We start from the raw sequence: 27,233 nt of genomic DNA, 5'->3' as shown, positions 1-27,233 counted from the left end.
CTCTTTATTAAGATGGAGAGTGACAGTTAATTAAGAATTCTACCATATTATGGTCACTCTTCCCCAAGGGGCCTTGCACAACAAGATTGCTAATTAGTCCTTTCTCATTACACATCACCCAGTCTCGGATGGCCAGCCCTCCAGTTGGTTCCTTGACATATTGGTCTAGAAAACCATCCCTAATACACTCCAGGAAATCCTCCTCCACCCCATTGCTACCAGTTTGGTTAGCCCAATCAATATGTAGATTAAAGTTGCCCATGATAACTGCTGTACCTTTATTGCACGCATCCCTAATTTCTTGTTTGTTGCTGTCCCCAACCTCACTACTAGTTTGGTGGTCTGTACACAACTCCCACTAGCGTTTTCTGCCCTTTGTTATTCGGTAGCTCCACCCATACCGATTCCACATCATCCAAGCTAACGTCCTTCCTTACTGTTGCATTAATTTCCTCTTTAACCAGCAACGCCATCCCACCTTCTTTTCTTTTCTGTCTATCCTTCCTAAATGTTGAATACCCCTGGATGTTGAGTTCCCAGCCTTGGTCATCCTGGAGCCATGTCTCCGTGATGCCAATTACATCATACCTGTTAACTGCTATCTGCGCAGTTAATTTGTCCACCTTATTCCGAATACTCCTCGCATTGAGGCACAGAGCCTTCAGGCTTGACTTTTTAAAACACACTTTGCCCCTTTAGAATTTTGCTGTAATGTGGCCCTTTTTGCCTTCGGTTTCTCTGCCCTCCACTTTTACTTTTCTTTCTATCTTTTGCTTCTGCCCCCATTCTACTTCCCTCTGTCTCTCTGCATAGGTTCCCATCCCCCTGCCATATTAGTTTAACCCCTCCATGTTGATGGAGGTCTTCAAACTGGTGAAAGCCATAATGTACTAAATTAACTTTTCAGCTGGTGCTAGGGGGGGACTGAATTGGTGCTGATCGGGAAGAGATTGGTGGGCCAGCAATTTGCTTTGATGATGTACTGAGTCAACTTGGATTGGTATCAAGCGTGTGCATCATTTAAAACTGGTAGATCCCATTCTGTGGCCAACATCAGCTTCGTCAGTGCTGGACCAGATATTTGTTAGCACATTTCATTTGTTGCCAATAATTTAAGTTTTTTTGTTTATGATGGACTCACTCATGCAAAATTCCCTGAAGGCAGGCATGATAGGTTTGAATTGAAAACACAAATTTTGCAAGCTGTCAGTGTCATACTAAGTAACAAACATGGCCATCAGCAAATCAAAGTACCTTGTAGTACTTTCAAAATTGTTTAAAATCAAGACATCTAGCCTTCGATAAATCTTCGCAAAAGATTAATAAGAACTAATGGGGTACTGACAGAAATCTGTTGCTATGGGTGTAAAGCAAGAATATTTTCCCATTCGGGATCTTAAGCTTGGGGAGGAGGATGCACCAACTCCCTGTATAATGACATCTCGGCGAATTGCATGGAATGAAGTACAGAGGATGTAGAAGAAATAAGTGGTAGGTCATATCTTTCTTCTATATGTTCTTAAATCATTATCAAAATACATGCCAGCTTTGGTGATGGCATCTTGCAGATATGGAGCTGGATTTTCATAGGGCTTGTGGAAGCCAGGAGGGGTGGTAATGGGTATGTAAATGAGTTCCGGCCAGCTAGCTTGCAGCGCCCCGGCACGAAATTAGGTGCCGATTTTGCGGGAGCGCTGAACAGTACTGCCCGGGAGTGTCAAGATGGTCTTGCACTGACCCTGGTTTCGACAGTGCTTTGATTTTTATTTTGAGCAGGACTGCCTGGGAAAGCGGGCTGTTCCGGTGGCGGTGAGGGAAGGAATAGTACATGAGGTAAGGCCTAAGCTTTTGTATGCCTCAGTGAAGATGTTGACCTTGATAAAATGCAATCCCCGACACCTGGGAGTCCCTGGCCAAAGACCACCCTCAGTGGAGGAAGCTGAGCACCGAGTGTCATGGCCAAGAGCATGCAGAAAGCAAGCGCAGGCAGCGGAAGGAGTGCGGCAAACCAGTCCCACCCACCCTCTCCTTCAACCACTCTGTCCCACTGGTGACTGTAATTCCCATATTGGACTGTTCAGTCACCGAAGAACTCACTTTTGGAGTGGAAGCAGTACAGCGGGACCTGGGGGTACTTGTACATGAAACACAAAAGGATAGTATGCAGGTACAGCAAGTGAGCAGGAAGGCCAATGGAAGCTTGGCCTTTATTGCAAAGGGGATGGAGTATAAAAGCAGGGAAGTCTTGCTACAGTTGTACAGGGTATTGGTGAGGCCACACCTAGAATACTGCGTGCAGTTTTGGTTTCCATATTTACGAAAGGATATACTTGCTTTGGAGGCAGTTCAGAGAGAAGGTTCACTAGGTTGATTCCAGAGATGAGGAAAGGTTGAGTAGGTTGGGCCTCTACTCATTGGAATTCAGAAGAATGAGAGGTGATCTTATCGAAACATCTAAGCCTCCAACTGAAAAGCCAGCCCGTGATGTGCAAAATAATGAACATCTTCCTTTAAAAATGTTAAAAATTTAATTTGACTTTTATATGCAGAGAATTAACTTTGAGATAACTTAATTTTTCATGTACAATAGGGCAGCTAAAAGATTGAGGGGGCTTGACAAGGTGGATGCAGAGAGGATGTTTCCACTGATATAGGGGAGACTAGACCTAGGGGGCATAATGTTAGAATAAGCAGCCGCTTCATTTAAAGCTGAGATGAGGAGAAATTTCTTCTGAGGGTTGTGGATCTGAGGAATTCGCTGCTTCACCGAGAGCTGTGGAAGTTGAGACATTGAATAAATACAGTTTCTTAAACGATAAGGGGTTATGGAGAGCGGGCATGGAAGTGGACCCGAGTCCATGATCGGAATAACCATGACCCTATGGCCTACTGCTCCTAGATCGCGAGGGACTGCCTAATGATGACATGAGGTAAGCGATATTTATCTTTGTGTGCTGAGTTTGGGATTGTTTTTATGGCGATGTTCCTTTTCCCAGGGAAGCCTCTGGGGGTGCTCTGAGGCCAGCTCTTTAGCAACAGATTTTCAGCCAGCCTAGTGCCCTAAGAGGTGTGGAAAACCTCCTTTAGCACTCCACTCTCGGCCCAGCTGCTGAACTTTGTGGCTCCAAACACAAACCATTTCCCGTCGCCCTTATCGCCCGGAAAAGCCAGCCCGTGATGTGCAAAATAATGAACATCTTCCTTTAAAAATGTTAAAAATTTAATTTGACTTTTATATGCAGAGAATTAACTTTGAGATAACTTAATTTTCCATGTACAATAGGGCAGCTAAAAAGCTGAACATACAAAAACTGTTAAAACACGAAGTAGAATTTCTTTGGAATCCAAAAACCACTTGGAAAATATTTATACAACAGCACCATTATTTAAGCAACAAATAAATAAAATGTCAGCTCATTTTGCTGTAGGCCACAGGAGGCAGTAAAGAAGTCTAATATAGATACATTTTCCATAACTCCTAAATTGTAGTCATGGTTTTAGCCCCACAATCTTTAGCAGACCAGTAATGCCCATGAGTACAAACATTACTAACAATCATTGCTGAGACAGTTTTTTTTATATCATTCTTTAATACATTTGATATTTTACAACTAAGTAAAATAAACACTACAGCAAATTTCTTCAAAATCTGTACAAAGTTTGTTACAGAACCACCAGTGGGTTGAAAGTAAGAATCTAAAATGAACCACACTGACTTTTCTTTGTAAATATCTACAAAATCCAGTTGGTCTTAATGTCTTTCTAAAATTCCCCTGCATGTATAAAAATAAATTAATAAAACAATACTCTTCCAGTCAACTGCACAACTGCTAATTAGAAATATCACAAACCAAAATATTGAGCTTTTATTTTTCAATTTTCCCCTGCAATTAATGAAATTCACCAAAGCATATTTACAGATGAGAGATACAAACTGTGCAACATTCAACCTTGAGACTAATCATAACTTCAAACACACTTGCAGTTGGATACATGGAGGGGGTTGGTTTCCAGATTGTTCACACTGATTTTGCCATGTAGAGAGCTGGGAATTCCTTCCAAGAAGGAAGATGATGTCCTATTGGAAATTCCTGCTGCTGTGACAGGAATTGTGATTGAGTGCATACTCAGCTGTCCAGTGCTATTTCACAATGGACCTAGCAACAGGCACTTGGTTAGGCTGACAGCCAACACATCTCTCAAAGGAACCTTCCACAGCGGCAGGCTAATCCATTTCTTCCACTTTATAGATTGATCTGGTCCCCCAGCGGCCAAGAAAATCGCAGAAGCCTATTGCACCACAACTGAGTATCCATGCTAGCAGTGGTCCTGGAAGCATACTACATTCACTGCAAAGGAACAGGACACAACACAAAATGCATGCAACGTGAAACTCAGGTGATGCAAATCCCAAGACATGCCCATCACATCTGCAAGACCAGCAACAATACCGTTGTCACTTTTATGCAATGTAACTTGCATGTCATTTAAAAGATATTTAAAAATCATTATTTTACTGGCATCAAAACAGTTCAAGACAAGCACAAAAACTGAATGATTCAAATGTTGAAAATGAAGTTGAAAACGAGTTCATGTTTCAAATTCCTCAATGCCAATCTCACTCAATGAGAAGTTTTATATTAGTGCAATCAAGCTGCAACACTAGTAAACCAAATATTGTGACAATATAGGAATGGCTTATGAAAGTTATTTTGGTTATATGTTCATACATGGTGACTACCAGTGTATTTGCCACTATCCTTTAGCAACTCCTACTACACATCAAGTAAGATTCATCCACTCTGCAGCTGGCTGAACTGCTATGACAACAGGACAGACACTTTCTGGAATTTAAAAATCCTGTGTCAACTTTTTTCCTGTGTAACAGGGCTGCCTTTGTCATTGAGCCTCTGGGGAGAAAGGAAAAGGTACAATGTTAAAATTATTCTACACAATGATAATTCATTTAAAATCAATGTTTCACCTCAGTTTCTTAAATTTCTTTAATTATTTCAAAATATTTAATAATTTATAAAGTAGGTGCATTGTAAAAAAGTTTATTTACATTAATATATATATAAATTTTTGTTAATCAAAAAAATCACACCATATAGAGACTTAACATTTTAATTAATTTATTTAAAATAAGATTTTTGTGTTTAATTTCAACAGTTTTGAAATACAATCCAATTAGACATACAAGAGAGTAAAGTATCTTCTATCATGAACTGCTATTGTAAAATATACTGTTTCAAGCTATGACACTTACTGCAACTTTTGGTGTAGTAGTTTCACTATGAATGGATATGAAAGGATTGGGAGGAGCGGAGTGAAGTGGTTGAGTCTGGGCACTTGCCAGTAGGTTAGTCATAGGAATCTGTGTTGTTCCAGTGATCTGCAGCTGCTGCAGCTCATGTTGATGTTGGTGGTGGTGCTGTTGCTGCATTATCTGATAAAACAGAGCCTGATGTTGTTCCTGGTTTTAGTGACAGACACACAAAATGTGAATTTCACATTAATCGACAGCATATAAACTACAAACACAACAACGGTAATTAATACCAAGCCCAAAAATATCAATGCAGAGACTCTGGCAATAGGGAAAATTTATGTTAAAAGAAAAAATATTAGACTACATTGATGGAGGAAGACATCATATGAAGAACAAACATTTTAAAATAAGTAAAGAATGTCAGGGGCTCAGGCACTCTCTTCTAATGGTGCCAGGTTGTTGTCTTCTTGCTAGCAATACATTTCTTGATGGATGTTGCTCTCATGAGGCATGCTCCACTACTCAATGTGCTAAATTTTGTTTTGTACCATTTACCTATAGTTTCATTTCTAAATTAAAAGCCCAGATTTAAAAATAAATCTTTTGTCCTATTTATGTAAAGGACAAGTGCCTCGTACATCAAAATATATTTCCTTTCAAAAGAAGTCGCAGATGAAACTTCAGCAATGTGATTTCTTGAGTCAAATGAAGCCCCTTCCAGTTTTGGTCAAATTATATGACGGCTGAGAACTCCCCTTCATGTGCAGAATAGAGATGAATCTACCACCAAGGTGCACAGCTCACTCACCCATCTGTATTGAAGGGGTAGGAGGGACTTTAGCCTTGACCCGACAAACATGCAGCACTATCTACTGGGATCTTGGAATTTTCAGACTGATTTTCAGTCATTTTATAAAAACAAATTGCATTATAAAAAATGTTCCCGATACTCATGTAAACATTTTTTCTGTCTTGCTGTTAGCACCTTTCATTGGTCAATTTGATGCAGGTCCTTAAAATACATTTAAATAACAAATTATTCTTAAATGCAAAAGATGGGCAAAACAATTAATTTTTATGCAATTGCCATATACAGTATCCTATTGCAGGAGTAGGCCCCTCGAGCCTGCTCCACCATTCAATATCATGACTGATCTGACCTTGCTTGCTCCCCTTATTGCTCAGAAAATGGTCTATCTCCGCCTTAAATGTATTCAATGACCCAGCCTCCACAGCCCTCAGGAGCAGAGAATTCTACAGATTTACAAGTCTCAGAGAAGAAATTCTTCCTCATCCGAGTTTTAAATGGGCAGCCCCTTATTCTGAGACTGTGCCCCCTAATTTGAGTTTCCCTTATGTGCGGAAATATCCTCTCTACATCCACCTTGTCGAGCCCCCTCATTGTCTTATATGTTTCGATAAGATCACACCTCATTCTTGTGAACTCTTATGAAGATAGGTTGAGCCGGTTGGGCCTATACTCATTAGTCAACCCCTTCATCTCCAGAATCAATCTAGTGAACTTTCTCTGAACAGCCTCCAATGCGAGTATATCCTTCCTTAAATACGGAGAGCAAAACTGTATGCAGTGCTCCAGGTGTGGCCTCACCAATACCCTGTACAGTTGTAGCTGAACTTCTCTGCTTTTATACTCTATCCCCTTTGCAATAAAGGCCAGCATTCCATTTGCCTTCCTGATGACTTGCTGTACCTGCATACTAACTTTTTGTGTTTCATGCACAAGGACCTCTTCAATTATACATTCATATCTTAAAACTTGTAAGCTTCTTAGTTTGCTTAAAAATAGACAACAATTATAAATATATTGGTCAGGCGGTTAACAAGCTATCAAATGAATAAGCAATCATTCATCTATTTTGAATGTTACAAAAGAATAGTCTTACAGGAGTAAGCTGGGATGGCAACAGTTGTTGAAGTTGTTGCTGCTGTTGGTGAAGTAACAGTTGTCTCTGTTGCTCAGAAAGTAAACTCAATCCTGGCACACTAGAAAACAGAAAAATATTTTGAAAAAATATACAGTATACAAAACACTTTTTAAAGATAGGCAATACATTTTTATTAGGACCAGATTCAACACTTTGATACAATAGAACATTAAGCGAATGGGCTAAGGTTTGGCAGATGGAATACAATGTCGGAAAGTGTGAGGTCATTCACCTTGGGGAAAAAAAAACAAAGAAAGGGAATACTATTTGGATGGGGAGAAATTACAACATGCTGCGGTGCAGAGGGACCTGGGGGTCCTTGTGCATGAATCCCAAAAAGTTAGTTTGCAGGTGCAGCAGGTAATCAGGAAGGCGAATGGAATGTTGGCCTTCATTGCGAGAGGGATGGAGTACAAAAGCAGGGAGGTCCTTCTGCAACTGTACAGGGTATTGGTAAGGCCGCACCTGGAGTACTGCGTGCAGTTTTGGTCACCTTACTTAAGGAAGGATATACTGGCTTTGGAAGGGGTACGGAGACGATTCACTAGGCTGATTCCGGAGATGAGGGGGTTACCTTATGATGATAGATTGAGTAGACTAGGTTTTTACTCGTTGGGAGTTCAGAAGGATGAGGGGTGATCTTATAGAAACATTTAAAATAATGAAAGGGATAGACAAGATTGAGGCAGAGAGGTTGTTTCCACTGGTCGGGAAGACTAGAACGAGGGGGCACAGCCTCAAAATACGGGGGAGCCAATTTAAAACCGAGTTGAGAAGGAATTTCTTCGCCCAGAGGGTTGTGAATCTGTGGAATTCTCTGCCCAGGGAAACAGTTGAGGCTAGCTCATTGAAGTCACAGATAGATAGATTTTTAACCAATAAGGGAATTAAGGGTTACGGGGAGCGGGCGGGTAAGTGGAGCTGAGTCCACTGCCAGATCAGCCATGATCTTGTTGAATGGCGGAGCGGGCTCGAGGGGCTAGATGCCTGTTCCTAATTCTTATGTTCTTATAACTATCCTCCCCTTGCAAAAAAAGGTATGTGGGATCTTTTGGCAATCTAACTCTTTGTAACGCCTTCTCCCACTGTTTGTAGAATACTGGCAAGTTTCAATCTCTCCCCACACGGCACGATGTCTTCAAGTTTTCCCAATGACTCAGTAAATAAATGCATCATGCAGGTTTATGCTAAGTTAACAGATCAAATGAGGGTACAGTAGAGGGTCTCAATATTCAGGGGGGAAGCTAAAATATAAGGATTGGGGGAGGGGGGGTTGTCAAAGTCCAGATTTGGCAGCGTTGCAAACAGAGGCACACTAGGGAGCATATGCTTTGCCGCTGTGCGTGCACGACAATGTCCTCCAATACCACGCTGCGTTAACAACAAAAGGGCAACATGATCGCAATCGGGAATTTAAAGTTAAGCGAGTAAATTATTTGCAGTCTGTTTTGGCCAAGTCCTCACATACATCAGCCAACCTCAGTGATTGGTGGAGAGGGTGGTCAGAATTTCTCCACCCATCTCCCACCCTGCCCGTTAACAATCTGTGACCCCTACACAATGCCCCATCGATGGCGCGGCGGGGGGAGAACAGGTCAGGAACTGGTTGGGGGAAGAAATTCGTGGGGGAGGAACTTGGGCGGGGGGAGCATGTTGGGCACTTGGACGGTGGTGGGAGGAACTTGGGCGGGGGAAGAATGTTGGGCACTTGGACGGTGGGGGCAGGAACTTGTTTTTTGAGGGGGGTGAGGAAGAGAAGGTCTTAACCTGATCTCTCCTTGTTCCAAATGAGCTATGTTCTGTCTGGAGTCAGCAGCCAGAATGGCTCAAATTACACTTTGCAAAGACACTGATTACTTTGGAGCGGGCGGTTTTAATTACACTTTCTGGAGAAGCTGCTGGGTGTGTCTTATCCTCCAAGGGGACCAATCAGGGACTCAATCAGAGCTTTCGGTGTTACAAATAAACACGTCCTTGTAAATTCCTAAATTAGACAATGTAATTACACAAGCTGGCCACTAGATGGTGGTTTGGAGAAAACCTCTGAACTTCCCCCCTCAGCTTTGACACCATCTTGTTCACTCCCAAGATAATTTATTTCTTTAAATTATGTTTGAACATAAACTTAACCAAAGATCTAAAATTTATTATTTTATTTTTATGTTAAACAGTTGATTTCCCATGGTACTGCATACAAAATGAAGACCAAGTGTATGCTTCAGGTGAAAACACGGTTAAAGGACAAGAGATAAATTGGACTATGGCGTAGACATTATTCAGTCCCATTTTTAAGACATACGTTAAATTTTATATAGGAATCTAAGTATTCTATAAATAATTAATTAAATAGCAAACCACAGTAATTTGGGAAGCAGAGTAGAATTGATCAGAACATGGGATTTCTTCTGCAGTAGAGGCGGAGGACCCAGGAACACAAAACAAACAGTGCCACCAATGGCAGTAGAAAGTAATTACAGCATGACAAGTTTGATACCTGCTGCAACGACTGCTTGTTGCCTGGTTAACCTTTCCCCTCAATCCCCTTAAATAATCAATATGGAGCATTTTGGCTTGTCTCTGACCTGCTGTCTGCAACTACAACTACCTGTCTCACCAGTTGATGCCCCACTTGTGATATCGGCCTGGGTGATTTGTGTTGATGCTGATCACTGCTCATGTGAATGCCAGTCTGGTGCCCCAACAGCAGCCCACTATTCCCCACTCCTGCCACCTGCTGGTCAACTACCCCAATTGCCCACTCCCATTACCTGCCGGCCAGCTGCCCCAAATATGGCCCACAAATCCTTGCTCCTATTTTCTGCCAATTGGTTGCCCTAATCATATCACCCAAAGTCAGTATCTCAATCTGCCTCAAGTAAACTGCTATAAAATCTAGCACAAAGCTACATCTTCTAAATTTAGGAAAACGACCTAGACTGGTGCAACTTCTAAGTTTTCCAAACGAAAGAACAAGTCTAAAAATATGGGTGCACCTTACAAATCTGGACTTTGCAGTAGATAAGATGGTTACAAAAAAACTAAATATATGATGGAATTCACAGTCTACTTTTACACAAAATGGGTATCTTTGAACTATTCTAAGTGTGCACAAAGACACCATATTACAGGGTGCCAACTTTTATAAGGCAAATACAATAACATTTACAAACTCCTACCAAGCGTTACATGATCAAATGTGCAGCAATAAATCCAATCAGAGTTGGCAACTAGGTCATCAGGACTGGCCTAGTTCCCTGCTCCTTTTAGTCTCCAGCCCAATGTCCATCCCTGCCGGTCACCACCCTGCTAGTTACCACAGCATCCCTCCTTACCTCCTCTTAAATTGCTGCTGCCTGTCAATGTACAAGATATGAAGAGTACAACAATAAGTTGGTCAGAAGAAGGCAGAGGAGACAAGGGGAAAGGTAGAGGTGGGCGAGGGAAGGAAGAAGAGGAAAAAAAAACTGTTGCCAAAATGATCATCCTCCCTACCTTTGCCCCCTTCCTCTGCTTTCCCCCTTGCCTCATAAGCCTTTTTTATCTACTCCTCCTGGTTTTTTTTTATGGCTGCCATCGTCTCAGTTCTCACTTAGACCCAGTCCCATTATCTTCCACTCTCTAACCAATTTGACTGGAAGACTGCACTTCCTCTGGACTCCCGATGTGCAGTGGCACTGGAAATCAATTAGTATATCTATAATAATAATAGTCAGTTTTTGGCTGGGTTTTGTCTGTCCTGGGGTGGGGGCTGGGATTGATTGACAGTTGCGCCAACCAATGGAAAATCAGGGCCCGCCCGGCCTCATAACCAATGAGGGCGGGGAGCGATGGGTCTGCTGCAATGAAGAGGCAGCAGTGGATGCGGCGGGGCCGATGGGCACAGTGAGCAGAGCCTCCCTGGGCGCTGCTGCGGAGCCAAGAGGACAGTATGGCTGGGGAAGGAGGGAGGGTGGACATCAGCGTTAATTCTAGACGAAAAAGATGCTAACATTTTGAACAAGTACTGTTGCAATAAAGATACTAATTTGACCGCAATTGTTTAGCGGGTCTCTGCTGGTATATACAAAGCTTTAACCTTTTCTGCTTTCAGAAAAAAAAACTTCAGCCTGTTTTTAGTCTTTTATTCTTCAAGATATCCTTATTGATAATTGCTTGGTTCAATTTATTTTTACAAAATCAGTATTATGTTTTCTCTAAGCAAAAAATTGAAGAGACCAGTATGCCAGCTGTTTCACATAACATTAGAAAATCCACAACAGGGCTGATCAGATCAAACTATGCTGGTTTTACTAGCCAAAAGAAAGTTTTCAAAACGCTGGTAGAAATGTTTTAAAATTCTTACCTGTTGTTTAGATTGGTAGATAATGGAAGAGTTACATTAGGTGGCACAGTTGCATGCGATAGCGGACTTGGGTTTTGTGTTATTGATACGGGGCTCTGTATAACTCCATTCAAAGCACCCACAAATCCATTGATTGTCAGCTGGTTTCCTGGTAAAGTTCCCATTAACCCGCCTACTGAAGACATTGTGGGGATGGTGGAGGCCATCGTCTGCATACTACTAGCTAGTGCTCCTGACATACAGTTAACCTGATGAATCCCTGACCCTTGCAGAGCTGGACTCTGTCCAGTTGTGGTTGGACTGGCAAGAGAAGAACTGCTAGTACTGTGTCCACTGGAAGTTCGTTCCTAAAATGAGAACATTTAACTTTAATAAACAGCTTATTTAAAAAAGAAACAAGTAACTCAATAATAACTTGCATTTATATAGCATCTTTAACTCGTAAACAAGGTGCCTCACAGGGCCCAAATAGACATTGAAAATTAGTAAGGATGGGATAAGGGGGCAGTTCCAGAGTAGGGCTGAGATGGCTAAAGGCTTTTCCACTTATTATTAGTTAGAGGCAGCAGAGTGTTGCACAGAAGGCTAGAGTTCGAGGATTGAAAGGTATGGGCTGGGATTGAAGAGGCAAGATAAGGCGAGGCCAGGGAAAGATTTGTGGTGAGGATTTTGAATTCAGTTCATTGTGGAACTGGGAGCCAATAATTGTTTCTGAGTACAAAGATGATTAGTGAGTGGGAAGGGATTCAGGCAATGACGTTTTGGACGAGTTGTATTTTGTGTTGGATGAAGCTTGGAAGGAGGGTGCTGCAAGAATAGAGTTTAGAGGCAACAAAAGTGAGGATAATGGTTTCAGCAGCAATGGGGTTGAAATAATGATGATGATGCCAAAGTGGAAGTAAATGGTTAGGATATGAAGAATGAAACTCAGAGTTGGGTGAAACAGGACATTGAGTTTATACAATGTCTAATTTAGCCTGAGCAAACAGCCAGGGAAGGGGATGGAGTCAAAGGCTGGGTACAGTGTTTTTGGTGGCAAGCCAAATAAAATGGCTCAGCAGCTTACCCGACTGATCTCGTTGCTGCAGGCAGGATGAAAAGTGGACAGCATATTTGAAAAGGGAATTTTGAGAAAGGTAAGTGGAGTTTTGTGTGGTAACAACACATTCAAGGTCCTCACAGAGAACGGGGAGGTCAGATATGGGACAGCAATTGAAGGGAATGATGGATTTAAGGGTGGGCTTTTTGAGAAGACAGTGATGGCAGTTTTATAGGAGAGGATTAATGCTATGGCAAAGGAGTCAATAATAGCAGCAAGCAATGCCCCAAGGTAAAATAACTGAATGGTATGGAGCCAGATGAAGATTGGGATTCATTGCAGCAGGAGGGAGGTTCCGAGGATATGACCTTAGGTTGGAATGAATGCTAAAGTAACACTGGGAAAAAAGAAGATTCTATCTTTGAGACATGGAAGTCCATACGATCTTTGAACTTGGTGTTGGAAGTGAGAATGGAGGAGGCGGGGCAGTGGAACAGAGAAGGGGATTCTAGGGATTTCTTATTCTCCAAGACCAAAAGGAGGATTTGGCTGTGGAGAGGGAGACATGATATTGCTTGAGATGATCAAGCAAAATTTAACAGTGGTTGATAAGGCCATTTGTGCAGTAGGTTAGCTTGAGTTTCTAGCCTTCAGATTTGAGGATGCTCCTTTAGGGGTGGAAGACCGGGAGGGAATTGGGAACTAAAACATCAAAGGCCGAAGGAAAGAGCTATTGAGTAGGTCACCAGAGACAACGGGTCATGGCAGGTGGAGGGTCAGAGGGAAGGGAATTGGAGTGTGTGAGTAACAGTGTGGGAGGGGGGGGGGGGGGGGAGGAAGGAGAGAGAAGAGAGGAAAGGGAAGAGGATTCCCCTCCCCCAGAGTTTGAGGGGGAGGGTAGTGGGGCTGGAGATGGTGAGGTAAGAAAATGATCAGAAATTGCCTAGTCAATGATTGAGACTTGAGGTACCCTGCTCTCACTTTAGGCATAAACAAAAATACAGTATACTGAAAATGACAAAATAATTATCTCAAATACTAAGTAAAAGTCATTAATAAGATGAACACCTGGGTTGGCATTGGAAGTGAGCTTTCAGGCAGAAAATTGTTGCTCAGGTGGGGACCTTTACTGCTGTGCAAGGAAGTTGTGTTGTGGACTATAAGAGAACACATTAAAATTGAATTTTTAACACCAAACATAATTTTTAATTGCAAACAATACCACTTTTATCAGATTGATTTAGTGTGACATGAAAAAAACAACACTGGCATTTGAAACAGAATGAGACTTACCAGTTTGTACTGTGAATGGGTGTATGAGAGTTGTTGGACTGGTATTTGAACTCAAGACAGGAAAAGGTACCGAGAGCTGAGCATTTAATAGCTGGAGGCGCTCTTTCTTAGCCGTCAAATTCTTAATCTGCTCCTCCAGCTGCCGATTTTCAACCTGAAGCTGATGCAGTGATTTCAACATTCCCATAACTATTTGAACAAAAAAATTACAATATATTAAAAAACCATTCAGTGCAAAGAAATGGAAAGTAACAGTGAATGTAAGGATATCATAGCTGGTTTAAAAAAAAAATTAAAGTAGAGGAATAGAGAGCAAGGGGTGCACATATATAGAATTTTTTTAAAGGTCAGAGTGCAGGTAGGAATAAAAAGCAAATAGAGTTCTGGTTTTATACAAAAGAGCATTGAATATAAAAGCAAAGAAATTATGTTGAATTTGTACAAGACATTGGTTCGGCCACAGTTGGAGTTTTGTATACTTTTCTGGACATTCCATTTTTTGTGACGATGCATTAGAATTATACAAAGAATTAGATTTTAGTAATGGAGAAAGGCTTCTTGAAAAATTAGGGTTGTTTTAACTGAAACAGGCAAGGTTAGGGGGTCTAATAGAGGTTTTTAAGATTATGGAGTGCTTCGAGTTGGTAGATAATGATAGACTGTTTCCACTGGTTGGTGAATTGGTAACAAAAGGATATAGACTCTGGGCTGGTTTTTCCCTGTTGCCATCTTTATTTGCATCCCACAGGGGCAGTAATGGTAGGAGGAATGGTTTCTGGGCAAGCGGCCAGCTCCCAGCCGGGAAATTAGTTGCCAGTTTTCGGGGGCGCTGAGCTGCACCGCCCGGGAACATTGAGCTGGTTGGTGTGGAATGCCCCTGGTTTCGACAGCACATTGATTTTTGTTGGACACCAACCCTGTGGCACTCAGTAGTAGGACCGCCGGGAAAGCCAGAGTTGTCCTGGCGGCGATGATTGAAGTAATGAAAGAGGTAAGTTTGATTGCTTTGCAATTTATCCTAATGTGGAGTGCGCAAGGTATTAGGAATGGTTTTTTGTGTGTTTTGTGGAGTGCTTTTTTCCCCCCACGGATGCCTCTCTTGGGGCGCTCCGAGGCCCGCTCTTTAGCAACGGATTTTCAGTTGCTCAGCCGACTTTGCGCCCTAAAAGAGGTGTGCTCCGCTCCATACTCAGGGCCCAGATGGCAAATTTTGTGGCTGCAGGCACAAACTTCATCGCCTTGTCACCATTACGGCCCCAAAATGACCAGAACCAAAATTCCAGCCCTCAGGGTTATCACAAAAGCGACAAATTAGAAGAAATCTTTTCACACTTTACTTTCACAGGATTATTAGAACATGAAATTATTTACAACAAATGACTATTAAAGTAGAGATAAAAACATGTACATGTATTTAAACAGAACTGGATATGTATTTGAAAAGGAAGAATATAAAAGGATGAGAGGTCAAAACAGGGGAATTGGATTACAACAGATAGCTCCATTTGAAGACCGACTGATGGGACAAATGGTTTCTGTGCATACTGTAGTTTCTATGATGCTACGAAATAACTCTTTAAAGTTAGGCTTACTTTAAACCCATTGAAAGGAATATTCATATGCTGCATTTACCGAAAACTCAGGTTTCACATGATTTTTTCTAAAAATTAATCATTTAATGAATGTTAAATTAAGGTTTCTTTCAATTAAAAAAAAAATTTCTTGTAAACTTTATAGTTTAAAAAATATCAAATCCGGGTAAAACTAAGGGCGGGGGGTGGAATGAACTACACATTTACTAGGTTAAAACTGAATGGAGAAAGATATGTACACATTTTTTCATGGTTATCTACTAAATTCTATTTGTCTTTTTTAGTTTCTTTAGATTATATTTTGATGGCATAATGTTCAATTCAGGTCAATTCAAAGGAGAACAAAATCTCAAGATTCACAAACAAATGTCTTTTTAAATCACAAATGGTGGCAAGGCATTAATTTTCAGGCAAGAAACTGAGGCAGGATGGTGGTAAATAAATAATCAGCCCTTATGATCACCACACTAATTTCTGTTGGTAGTGTAACTACATGAACATTGTAAGGGACCAATATCAGACTCAAGTGATAGTCAAATATTCTGCTGACAATCATGGTTAAGGTTCACATTTGAATGTGGTGGGTGGGTGACTGGCACCAATGGAACTGTACCTCTCCATAAGGGGTCAATTATAGAATCACAGCACAGGAGGAGGCCATTTGGCCCATCTAGCACTTTTGAGGTGCAATCCAGTTAGCCCCACTTCCCGGCTCTTTCCCCATATCCCTGCAATGTTTTCTCCTTCAATTAATCCAATTCCCTTTTGAAAGATACAGGTTGAACCTCTTTGGTCCGGCTCCTGGCTGGGGGGGGGGGGGTCGCGAGCTGCGTAGTGTCCTGAGGCTGGCTGCTCCTCCTCTCCCCGCCACATCCAGTGCTCCCTCTGAGGTCGAGCCGGCATGCTGTGTCCTGGGGCCGGCTGCACCCCTCCAGCCCCCCGGTCGGGTTGGCGTGGAGAGTGAATGAGGAGCGCAGTGGCCGACCGAGGCGCCGAAGCTGGGTCTGAAATGATGCACCGTAGGTTTCTGTGCAGCATATGCACAGAACGCGTCCAGGTCATTGTGCAACATTTCGGGCACAGCTTCGGCGCCTCGGTCGGCCACTGCGTTCCTCGTTCACGCTCCACGCCGACCTGCCCGAGGACATAGCGTGCCAGCCCGACCTGGGGAAGGAGCACCAGAGGCGGCGGAGAGAGAGGAGCAGCCAGCCCCAGGTCAGCAGTACACTTTATTCCTTTTAACTGTAATGCTTCAGTGTTGTTTGGTTTTGCTTTTTTAAACCGAGAACTCTGTACAACAGCTGTACGGCACCTCGTGTCAACTGGACTCTACTGTGGATGCCAGTGAATGTAGCAGAAACAGTGTCTGGGAACTTTGCTGACAGTGGGATTTTTAACTCTGGGGTCTGCATGACCTGTACTATTGAATCTGTTTTCACTACCCTATCAGGAAATGCATTCCAAATCCTAACCACTCATTGTGTAAGAAAGTTTTTCCTAGGTTGCCTCTGGTTCTTTTGCCAATCACTTTAAATCTGTCTCCTCTGGTTATCGACCTTCAGCTACTGGAAACAGTTCCTCTTTATTTACGCGATCTAAACCCTTCATTATTTTAAACACCGCATCAAATCTGCTATTAGCCTTCTCTGCTCCAAGAACAAACCCAGCTTCTCCATATTATCCATGCAACTGTAGTTTCTTCATCCCTGGATGAATTCTAGTAAATCTCTTCTGTACCTTCTCCAATGCCTTCATGTTCTTCCTAAAGTGTGGATCCCAGAATCCGACAATAACTGGAGTTGAACAAATGTCTTATATAGATTTAGCATAACTTGCTGGCTTTTGTACTTTATGGCTCTATTTACAAAGCCCAGGATCACATATGCTTTATAAGCTGCTTTGTTAACTTGCCACCTTCAAAGATTTGTGCACAAACACCCCCAGGTCTCTGTTTTTGCACCCCATTTAAAATTGTACCATTTAGCATGTAATCTTCCTCAATCTTCCTACCAATCCTTTAAGGAAAGGAGAGAAAAATTGACGAGAAAAAAAGGAGAAAAAAATTGACGAGGGAAAAAATGTAGTTATTTAGTTCAAGATTATAATTGATTTGAGCAAGTACACCAAAATAAATCTTATGATATTGAATACTCATGCACTTTTCTTTCAAATAATTGAACTATGTCCCTATTTTTAAAACTGGTAGACTTGTAGATATTATACAATTTCCCTCCCTCATGCCTATACCATGTAAGTACATGATCTTGACTAACTCCTTAGTACTATCAAAGCAGTAACAAGGAATGATAAACAGCACTTTAAAATAATTCACTAAGTATATTACACATTTTTCCTAGCACAAATCAAGGAGAGGGGAAGGATAGTCTACATATAAAGCATTAAAATTACTTTACTGAGGAAGGCAATCCAACTTTCTTCCTCATTCAACTAACATACACTTGCCAATGGGCATTACCAAACCAAAGCCCAAAACAGAATGGAATTGTTCATTTTATCATAACCAATGAAACAGCTGGTCACCCTATGCAGAAATGTAGGCATTGCTATAGTGTGAATTACTTCCAAAGCAGCTTTACAAATCTATTCCAAGGTGACCTAATATTTTCTCACAATGTAGCTTAGTTTATCACTTGAGTTTCTTCCTGATAATTGGGAACATAAAATGTACCCAACACTGATTTGCCATAAGGCTTGTCCAATTCTTTCCCTATGGAATGATTACATAGAATTTTAGGATTGAATTCATTTTTCAAGAGGAAGTCTCTACATACGACAAAAGTTGAGCCAGGTCTAGATCACAATCTATGGAAACGACTAATATGTTACTGGTGACATCAGGTAGTAGCGACCCTTGGTGTTATGACAAACCCTGAAGTACAAAAAGGATTAAAGAACTACCACATGAACTATCCACAAGGCTTGTGTGGTGGATGTCCTTAAACATAAGTGTATAAACAAAATGATGTGTCAGGAGGGTAATTATGAAAATAACAGCAATGCAATAAGAATAAACAGTAGCTCTGACAGCAGGGGAAAAGAACCATGTAGAAACACAAAATAGGAATCTTTATGCGGTGTGAAATGATTGATGTATTGAAGTGACCGAGCATGAAACGCTCTTATAAATACATACCTTCTCCAGGAGTGCCCTGTTCCAAAAGAAACTGCTGACCTTCACTCCATTGCCTTTCCAATAGCTGTTCTATGCTGGATGCGACTGGTGGCAGATTCTCCAAGACACTGTTACTTGACTGATCATAACGAATTTGTAAGCCACTTGCAGGAGATCTGTTTGAAAGATTAGGATTTCCAAATTTAAAAGAAACAAGATTAGTTTGTGTAACTTCTGCAGAATCTACATTTAAAAAACAAAAATTCAAGATCCCCCTACTGGTCTTTCAGAATTGGCAAATTTAACACCAGCTAACTGAGGCAAATGCAATTAAACATGGCCATCCTGCTGCAATTCAAGGAGCTGAAATTCAGGCACGTCAGAAAGCTGGCACACCCACTATTTTTTACCTTTCTTTCCCATTGGGAGCGATGAGACGGCCTTCGGAGTAACTTTCTCCACTTTAAACTTTTCCCCCCGTTGTACCGGAAAGTCGGTCATAATGGGGGTGGAAGTTGGGGCGGTAAGTCCTGGTGAGGGGCAGACGTTGAGGTGGGACCGAGTCTCCACCGCTGTCACTCAGCAGCGGAGCGGAGATGATGCAATGTCACGTGTGTATCACCACGCTCTCATTAAAGGGGAGAGTGTTCGGCCACCAGGGAGGGTTTCGGTCCGGCCAAGAAGGGGTGCCAGGCTGCCTGTTGGCAGCCCGGCTGAACCCGGGAGCAATAATTGGCCGAAAAATATCAACATGTCGGCCACGACAGTGGGCCCTCCCCTTGAAGGACTGCCATGCTGCCAGGCTGCACATAGTCAGGAGAAGGTGCACCGACAGAAAAAGCTGTTGGGGGCACCGTCCAGTGGCTCGTGGATTTTTGTAACTAAATTTGGGAGGATTAAATTGTAGGCACGGGATAGCAGCGGGGCGAAATGGGGACAGGCCGAAAAATCCCTGACCTGAATTTGGGTCAGGGTGGCCAATGGACTGCAATGTGGCGGCCACTCGATTCCGCCGCATGGCCGCTGCAAAACGGCGGTAATGAGCCTAATGGGGACCCTGAATTTCGGCCCCCAACAGTTTCACGTGACCTGGGAATAATGTAACAGGGCTAAGATATTCTGTTTTTAGAAAAACAATCGAAGTATTATTACAATAAATTTCCCTTCGGTTACACATTTGCTTATTACTGATAAATAAAAATTGAGTAATACCACATCTTTAAATCAAAATTCTCATCTAAAATAAATGATGAGCAGAATGGTCAACGTCAACATTTTTAAATTTAGTGGCATGCTGAGCAAAGGAGTAGCAGACAATTGACTTGGGCTGTAAATATCCAAATCTAAATGATTGATTCCAGCAGATACGATTTAAAAAATTCAAAATGGTTGTTTAGATTACATGTGTAGTTAGAATTTCTCTCATTCTTGGAAGAAACTTCAAATTCTACTGTAGTCACTTGCTGGTAGGTTAATAGGCTAGGGTTAGATTTATCCTGCATTTTGTAAACAGGACATACCTGGGCAATTTTCCACAATTTTGGGTGGATGCCAGATGTTGAAGCTGTATGAGAACAGCTTAGCTAGGATCTAGGGGTGCAGTTAGTTCTGGAGCACAGATCGTTTGTACTCGCGTGCTGGGCATCGCCATTGTTGAGAATGGGATGTTTGTGGAGCCTTCTCATTTCTTCTCCTTGTTAGTATCTTAATTGTCTACCACCATTCACAACTGGATGTGGCAGAGCTACAGAGCTTTGACCTGATCCATTGATTGGGAGATCACTTTCTGCCTATGGGCATTTAACTAATCCTCAATTCACTGCAGTACTAGATTCTATCTTGTAGAGAAGGCTGCTATGTCTTATCAAAAGCTTTCTGAAAGTTCAGGTGCACAATGCCTACCAGGTTACTCTCATCCACTAACCTGGTTGACTTCTTCAAAACATTCAATCAAATTGGTATGGCACAACCATTTACAGAAGCCTTCATAGAAAGATTAAACAGGCTCCTATGAAGGATACGTCCTCTGTTGAGCACTAGGTTTTTTAATTGATCATCTACTATCAACAATGGTGACCATGAAACTACTGAAATGTCGTAAAAACACATACTAATGTCCTTTAAGGAAGGAAATACCTGGTCTAATCTATACATGACTCCAGACCCACAGCAATGTGGTTGACTCTTAACTGCCTTCTGAAATGGCCCAGTAAGCCACTCAGTTGTAACAAATCTCTACAACAAACAATAAGAATAATAAAACCAGATGGACCACCCGGCATCGACCTCGGCACCGGCTTTGGATACGACAACGGCGTGTCTTCACAGTCCTCCTCACTAAAATCTAGGGACTTGTGGCAACATTGGGAGAACTGTCCCACAGACAGGTCAAGCAACAGCCTGACAGCCATACTCAATCATACCTTTCAGACAATGACCCAGACTCCTCCATCACCATTCTTGGCTATGTCCAGTCCCACCAGCAGGACAGACCCAGCAGAAGAAAGGCACAATGGTATACAGTCAGGAGGGAGTGTAACATTGACTCCGGACCCCATGAAGTCTCATGGCTTCAGGTCAAGTATAGGCAAGGAAACCTCCTGCTGATTACCACTTACCGCCCTCCCTCAGCTGATGAATCAGTACTTCTCCATGTTGAACACCACTTGGAAGAAGCACTGAGGGTAGCAAGGGCACAAAATGTACACTGGGTGGGGGACTTCAATGTCCATCACCAAGAGTGGCTCGGTAGCACCACTACTGACAGAGCTGGCCGAGTCCTGAAGGACACAGCTGCCAGACTAGACCTGCGGCAGGTGGTGAGAGAACCAACACGAGGGAAAAACCTACTTGACCTCGTCTTCACCAACCTACCTGTCGCAGATGCATCTGTCCATGACAGTATTGGTAGCAGTGATCACCGCACAGCCCTTGTAGAGATAAAGTCCCATCTTCACACTGAGGACACCCTCTATCGTGTTGTGTGGCACTATCACCATGCTAAATGGGATAGATTCAGAACAGATCGAGCAGCTCAAAATTAGGTATCCATGAGGCACTATGGACCATCAGCAGCAGCAGAATTGTATTTCATCACAATCTGTAATCTCATTGCCCAGCATATCCCTCACTCTACCATTACCATCAAGCCAGGGGACCAACACTGGTTCAATAAGGAGTGCCAAAGAGCATGCAGGAGCAGCACCAGGCATACCTAAAAATGAGTGCCAACCTAGGGAATCTGTAACAAAGGGCTACGTGCATGCTAAGCAGTGGAAGCAGCATGCTATAGAAAAGGCTAAGCGATCCCACAACCAATGTAACAGATCAAAGCTCTACAGTCCTGCCACATCCAGTCCTCAATAATGGCAGAGCTCAGCACGCGAATGCAAAAGACAAGGCTGAAACATTTGCAACCAGCTTCAGCCAAAAATACCAAGTGGATGATCCATCTCGGCCGCCTCCTGAAGTCCCCACCATCACAGAAGCCAGTCTTCATGCAATTCGATTCACTCCACGTTATAACAAGAAATAGCTGAACGCACAGGATAGAGCAAAGGCTATGGGCTCTGATAACGTCCCGGCTGTTGTGTTGAAGACTTGGGCGCCAGAACTAGCCACGCCTTTAGCTAAGCTGTTCCAGTACAGCTACAAAAATGTGGAAAACTGCCCAGGTTTGTCCTGTCCACAAAAAGTAGGACAAATCCAATCCAACCATTTACCTCCCCGCCCCCCCCACCCCCTCAAATTAGTCTACTCTCAAACATCAGCAAAGTGATGGAAGGTGTCCTCAACAGTGCTATCAAGTGGCCCGTACTCACCTGTATACGGTCCACATCTCTGAGCTATACAGGCTGGAGAAATATCACCAACGATGTCTCCGCAAGATCCTGCAAATCCCCTGGGTGGACAGATGCACCAACGTTAGTGTTCTCGATCAGGCCAACATCCCCAGCATCGAAGTACTGACCACACTCGACCAGCTCAGTTGTTCGCATGCCCGACACAAGACTCCCAAAGCAAGCGCTCTACTCGGAACGCCTACATGGCGAGCGAGCCCCAGGTGGACAGAGGAAGCATTTCAAGGACACCCTCAAAGCCTCCTTGATAAAGTGCAACATCCCCACCGACACCTGGAAGTCCCTGGCCAAAGACCGCCCTAAGTGGAGGAAAAGCATTCATGAGGGCGCTGAGCACCTCGAGTCTCGTCGTCGAGAGCATGCAGAAAACAAGCACAGGCAGCGGAAGGAGCATGCGGCAAACCAGACTCCCCACCCACCCTTTCCTCCAATGACTGTCTGTCCCACCTGCGACAGAGACTGTAATTCCCATATTGGACTTTATTCAGTCACCCGAGAACTCACTTTTAGACTGGAAGCAATTCTTCCTCGATTTCGAGGGACAGCCTATGATGATGATGATGATGACTCACCAATGATTAGTTTGGGTTCCACCAGGACCACTCGGCTCCAGACCTCAGTCCAAACATGAACAAAAGAGTTGAATTCCAGAGCCGAGGAGAGAGTGGTTGCCCTTGACATCAAGGCAGCATTTTACTGAATGTGGCATCAAGGAGCCCTAGTAAAATTGAAATAAATGGGAATCAGGGGGAAAACTCTCCACTGGCTGGAGTCATACCTAGCACAAAGGATGATGGTTGTGGTTGTTGGAGGTCAATTATCTCAGCCCCAGGATATCACTGCAGGAGTTCCTCAGGGTAGTGTCCTAGGCGCAACCATCTTCAGCTGCTTTATCAATGACCTTCCCTCCATCATAAGGTCAGAAGTAGGGATGTTCGCTGATGATTGCACAGTGTTCATTCGCAATTCCTCAAATAATGAAACAGTCCATGCAGCAAGACCTGAACGACATTCAGGCTTGGTCTGATAAATAGCAAGTAACATTCGCACCACACAAGTGCCAGGCAATGACAATCTCCAACAAGCGAGAGTCTAACCACCTCCCCATGACATTCAATGGCATTACCATCGTCAAATCCTCCACCATCAACATTCTGGGGGTCACCATTGTCCAGAAACTTAACTGGACCAGACACATAAATACTGTGGCTACAAGAGCAGCTCAGAGGCTCGGTATTCTGTATACTGACAAGTTTCTCACCTCCCGACTCCCCAAAGTCTCCCACCATTTACAAGGCACAAGTCAGGAGTGTGATGGAATATTCTTACATGGATGAGTACAGCTCCAACAGCACTCAAGAAGCTCGACCATCCAGGACATAGCAGCCCACTTGATTGACACCCCATCTACCACCTTAAACATTCACTCCCTCCACCAAAGGCGTACTGTGGTTGCAATGTGCACCATCTATAAGATGCACTGCAGCAACTTGCCAAGGCTTCTTCGTCAGCACCTCCCAAACCCACAACCTCTACCACCTAGAAGGACAAGGGCAGAAGGTGCATGGGAACACCATCATCTCCAAGTTCCCCTCCATATCACACACCATCCTAACTGTTCCTTCATCGTCGCTGTGTCAAAATTCTGGAACTCCCTCCCTTCACCACACGGACTGCAGTGGTTCAAGAAAACGACTCAAGGGAAATTAGGAATGAGCAATAAATGCTGGCCTTACCAGTGTCACCCAGGAACGAAGAAAAAAAATCCCAAACAATCCTTTGGTATAAAAACCTGTTGAACCATTTCTTTCACTGTCTCATATTTTCAAAGTATACGCTGTTACAACAGCGTTGAGATGAATGACTAATTGTTCCATTTTGGGTAGAATTGGTTGAAGTGACGTTAATTGAAATTGGTCGTAAAATGCCATAGGATATTTTACATCCATCTGAAAGACAGTACCTCTGACACTGCAGCATTCCAAGTACTACACGGAAGTGTCAGCCTAGATTACGGCCCTGCAATTGCAGCCTCTCCGGATGCTAATGATGAGCACACACGCCTGAAGAGGCCCCGCAAGTTCTCGGTTTAGGTGAGAAGCGCACGCGCCTGAACCCGGCACATGCGATCTGTCAAAATGTCCGGGAGAAGGGCCTTTGCAGGTGGAGATTTGGGCTATTTGCCCAACTCCTGCCCAGCGAATGTCCTTCAAACTCTTACACCTGGTAAAAGCAGGCGTAAGGCCTTCTTTTACCAGTGTAAGAGTTTTAATAGACAGAAATAATAAATATTATTTTTATATTAAAAACCCATATATGAAGGTAAGTTTATTTTTAACATTTAAAACATTTTTTTAAAAATTTCAAAAAAATAATGTTTTATCTAAACGTCTATTAATTTTAAAAAAGTGAAATGATTTTTAAATTTATGTTTGGATTAAATATGAATGAGAATACTACATTGTGATTGCTGGTCCAGGCCACGTGATCCCAGGATGCGCATAGGCTCCTGGAAGTACGTAGGCCTCTGCGCTGGGCTGCGCATCTAGGCCACGGAGAACAAAGGTTTGTTCCTCTGGGACCACTGGGTACTTTCGCCCGCGGGAAGCCTCCGACCGCAATTTTTGGCCTGACATGTTCAGGTCCTGTGTGGGACCTGAACGCACAATCTTTACTCAGAGATGTCTCTGACTCGCTATCCAATAATTCCTGCTGCAATCATGCCGATTCCTCTTCCGCACTCCCCCCGCCCCCATAACCAAATAGATTACCAAAACTCACTGTACAGACCAACACATGAGAGAAAAGGTGAGGGATTAAAGAACTATTAGCATTGTAGTCCAGCACAATTCATTGCCTTCATTGCAGGTGATGAAAAGGCAAGGAAATGGAGGAAAATAGGACTAAAAATATCAAATACTTTTGTAGTCTAAAGTTTGCAATACACGTGGTTTACCGTGGTGAAAGACTTCCTCTTGGTGAGCTGCTCCTCCCAGGAAGACTGCGACTATTGTCCAAATCTTGATCTGAAAAATAAACAAACCGAATTAACAAATTTGTTCAGATAATTAGCGTACTGGAATGCTTAACAAATATGCATGCATCATTATTTTTTTTAAATGATTTAGTATAGATTAACTTCATAGGACTATCCTCACTCTTAAGTTACACTTCACAAACTTCAGCTCTGCATTTGGCCAGTCATTAATGGGGAGATGGGAAGTGGGCAAGGGTGTTGTAGATATTGGGCATGCAAATCATCTCTTTCCTGTACTTTATACGAATCATTGTCTAGGATGCCGAAAATCGTAGAATAAGGTATGCAGTATGCAGCGGAGTTCTAAATTTTAGCTATGTCACAATGGAGTGGCAACAAAAAGAGGTCAGCTCCCTCTCCAATGCATCAGCTGTTCTCAAATACCTGGTTGCTTGGATCAAGACTTGATCAGCTACAAAAGGTAAGTCGATTGGAAGGAAAAGGAGAGAAAGAAATTAGGGAGAACAAACCCAGGGGGGAAAAAACAAACAGAAATTCGGGCTTTATTAAGACAGGACAAGTTTATGTGTCTCCGAGTGGCTCGCTCAGACCTGCACTATAGTAGGTCAGTTTTTCACTTGTAGACAATAGATGCCCGGGTCTATAAAAATCAAGACAAAAACAGTAGAATATAAACTTGAAAAAAGAACAAGTCTTTGTTTATTATTTCATTACTTTTATTTAAAAAAAGTTGGTAACACATCTTTCCACCTCATAGCTCAGATTTTCTATCACTTTAGTACCTTTTGATTTGCACCCAAAACTGCATATCGTCTGCTGCTGAGATATTAAAGTAGTAATGTTTCGTAAAGATATTACAATTTTGTTAAGTGGCAACTTTGTAGTTGCTATCAAGAGTTAGATTTTAAAAAAACATTGGCTCAAGATGTGATCAAAGATTACAACACTAACTCAGAGATTGTCTCCACCAAATAAGAGCAATGGAACAGAAATTTTGAAAAGGTAAATAGGTAAAATGTTGTGAAATGGAGATAGAAAGCATAGGCAGACTAACCATGTGCTTAGCACATTTTTATTCTACCCCTCCAACAATGGACCAAGATACATTTGTGAAACCGAGAGAAAAATTGTGAAATTTGCTTGCGCACCATTCTACAGTTAAAGTTCAAAAGTACATTCGCTGAGTCAGAAGTGGTGTTGGTAAATTGGACAAATAGGAACATTTCTAAGTTCCACTACAGCAGTGGCAAAAGAGTACATGAAATTTTTGTTTCTACCCAGCACCTCAGAGGACATAGGAAGCACAACTTAGTGGGTACTACCCCAGACAGCTAGTCTACCGGTGCATGGCAGAGGAACCGCATGAGGCACCTCAGACTCACCAGAGAGCTTTGAGGCAAGTATGATACCTGGTCTAAAATGACCTTCAGAGTATGGTAGCCAAGTGGTTATGTTACTGGACTAGCAACCCAAAGGTTGAGTTCAAATTCATTGACTGCATGAATCTGGTAATCTGTGGTCTAGGAACACAAAATGAACACAAAGCATAGAGCCTAGGTGGGTGAAAGCACAGCTACCAACTATTACCAACCCAGACTACCTTTTATGCCATATGTGTTCAAGCCCCACAAGTGACTCTTTAATATCATCATGCTGCTGTATGACCCGCTATGGAGTACTCAGGGGCACAATGCACACTGAACCTCTGCCTCGTATCAGTTGGTTTCTCATAAACCATTGCTATCCTTCCTCAGTAGT

At 42.7% G+C, this 27,233-nt stretch overlaps 1 protein-coding gene across 3 annotated transcripts in view; it reads right to left on the bottom strand.

Annotated features, from left to right (window-relative positions):
• Positions 1 to 3,202: 3,202 nt before the first annotated feature.
• mllt10 (MLLT10 histone lysine methyltransferase DOT1L cofactor) overlaps positions 3,203 to 27,233 on the bottom strand; it is a 359,252-nt gene continuing 335,221 nt past the window's right edge. For 2 of the 3 annotated variants that reach the window (XM_070881397.1, XM_070881399.1), the window contains exons 12-19: positions 25,434 to 25,503; positions 18,639 to 18,793; positions 13,893 to 14,081; positions 13,668 to 13,756; positions 11,561 to 11,907; positions 7,177 to 7,276; positions 5,270 to 5,476; positions 3,203 to 4,910 (exon numbers count right to left, since the gene is read on the bottom strand). In XM_070881397.1, the coding sequence (XP_070737498.1) occupies positions 4,866 to 4,910; positions 5,270 to 5,476; positions 7,177 to 7,276; positions 11,561 to 11,907; positions 13,668 to 13,756; positions 13,893 to 14,081; positions 18,639 to 18,793; positions 25,434 to 25,503 (1,202 nt within the window). In that variant the 3' untranslated portion in view covers positions 3,203 to 4,865. The remainder of the gene's footprint in view (positions 4,911 to 5,269; positions 5,477 to 7,176; positions 7,277 to 11,560; positions 11,908 to 13,667; positions 13,757 to 13,892; positions 14,082 to 18,638; positions 18,794 to 25,433; positions 25,504 to 27,233) is intronic. The other variant, XM_070881398.1, reaches the window with a different exon arrangement.

Source organism: Pristiophorus japonicus, chromosome 5 (assembly GCF_044704955.1).
Source record: "Pristiophorus japonicus isolate sPriJap1 chromosome 5, sPriJap1.hap1, whole genome shotgun sequence".
NCBI lineage: Eukaryota > Metazoa > Chordata > Chondrichthyes > Pristiophoridae > Pristiophorus > Pristiophorus japonicus.
Note: the sequence above shows the minus strand (reverse complement) of the source record. Positions and strands in the feature narration are given on the sequence as shown.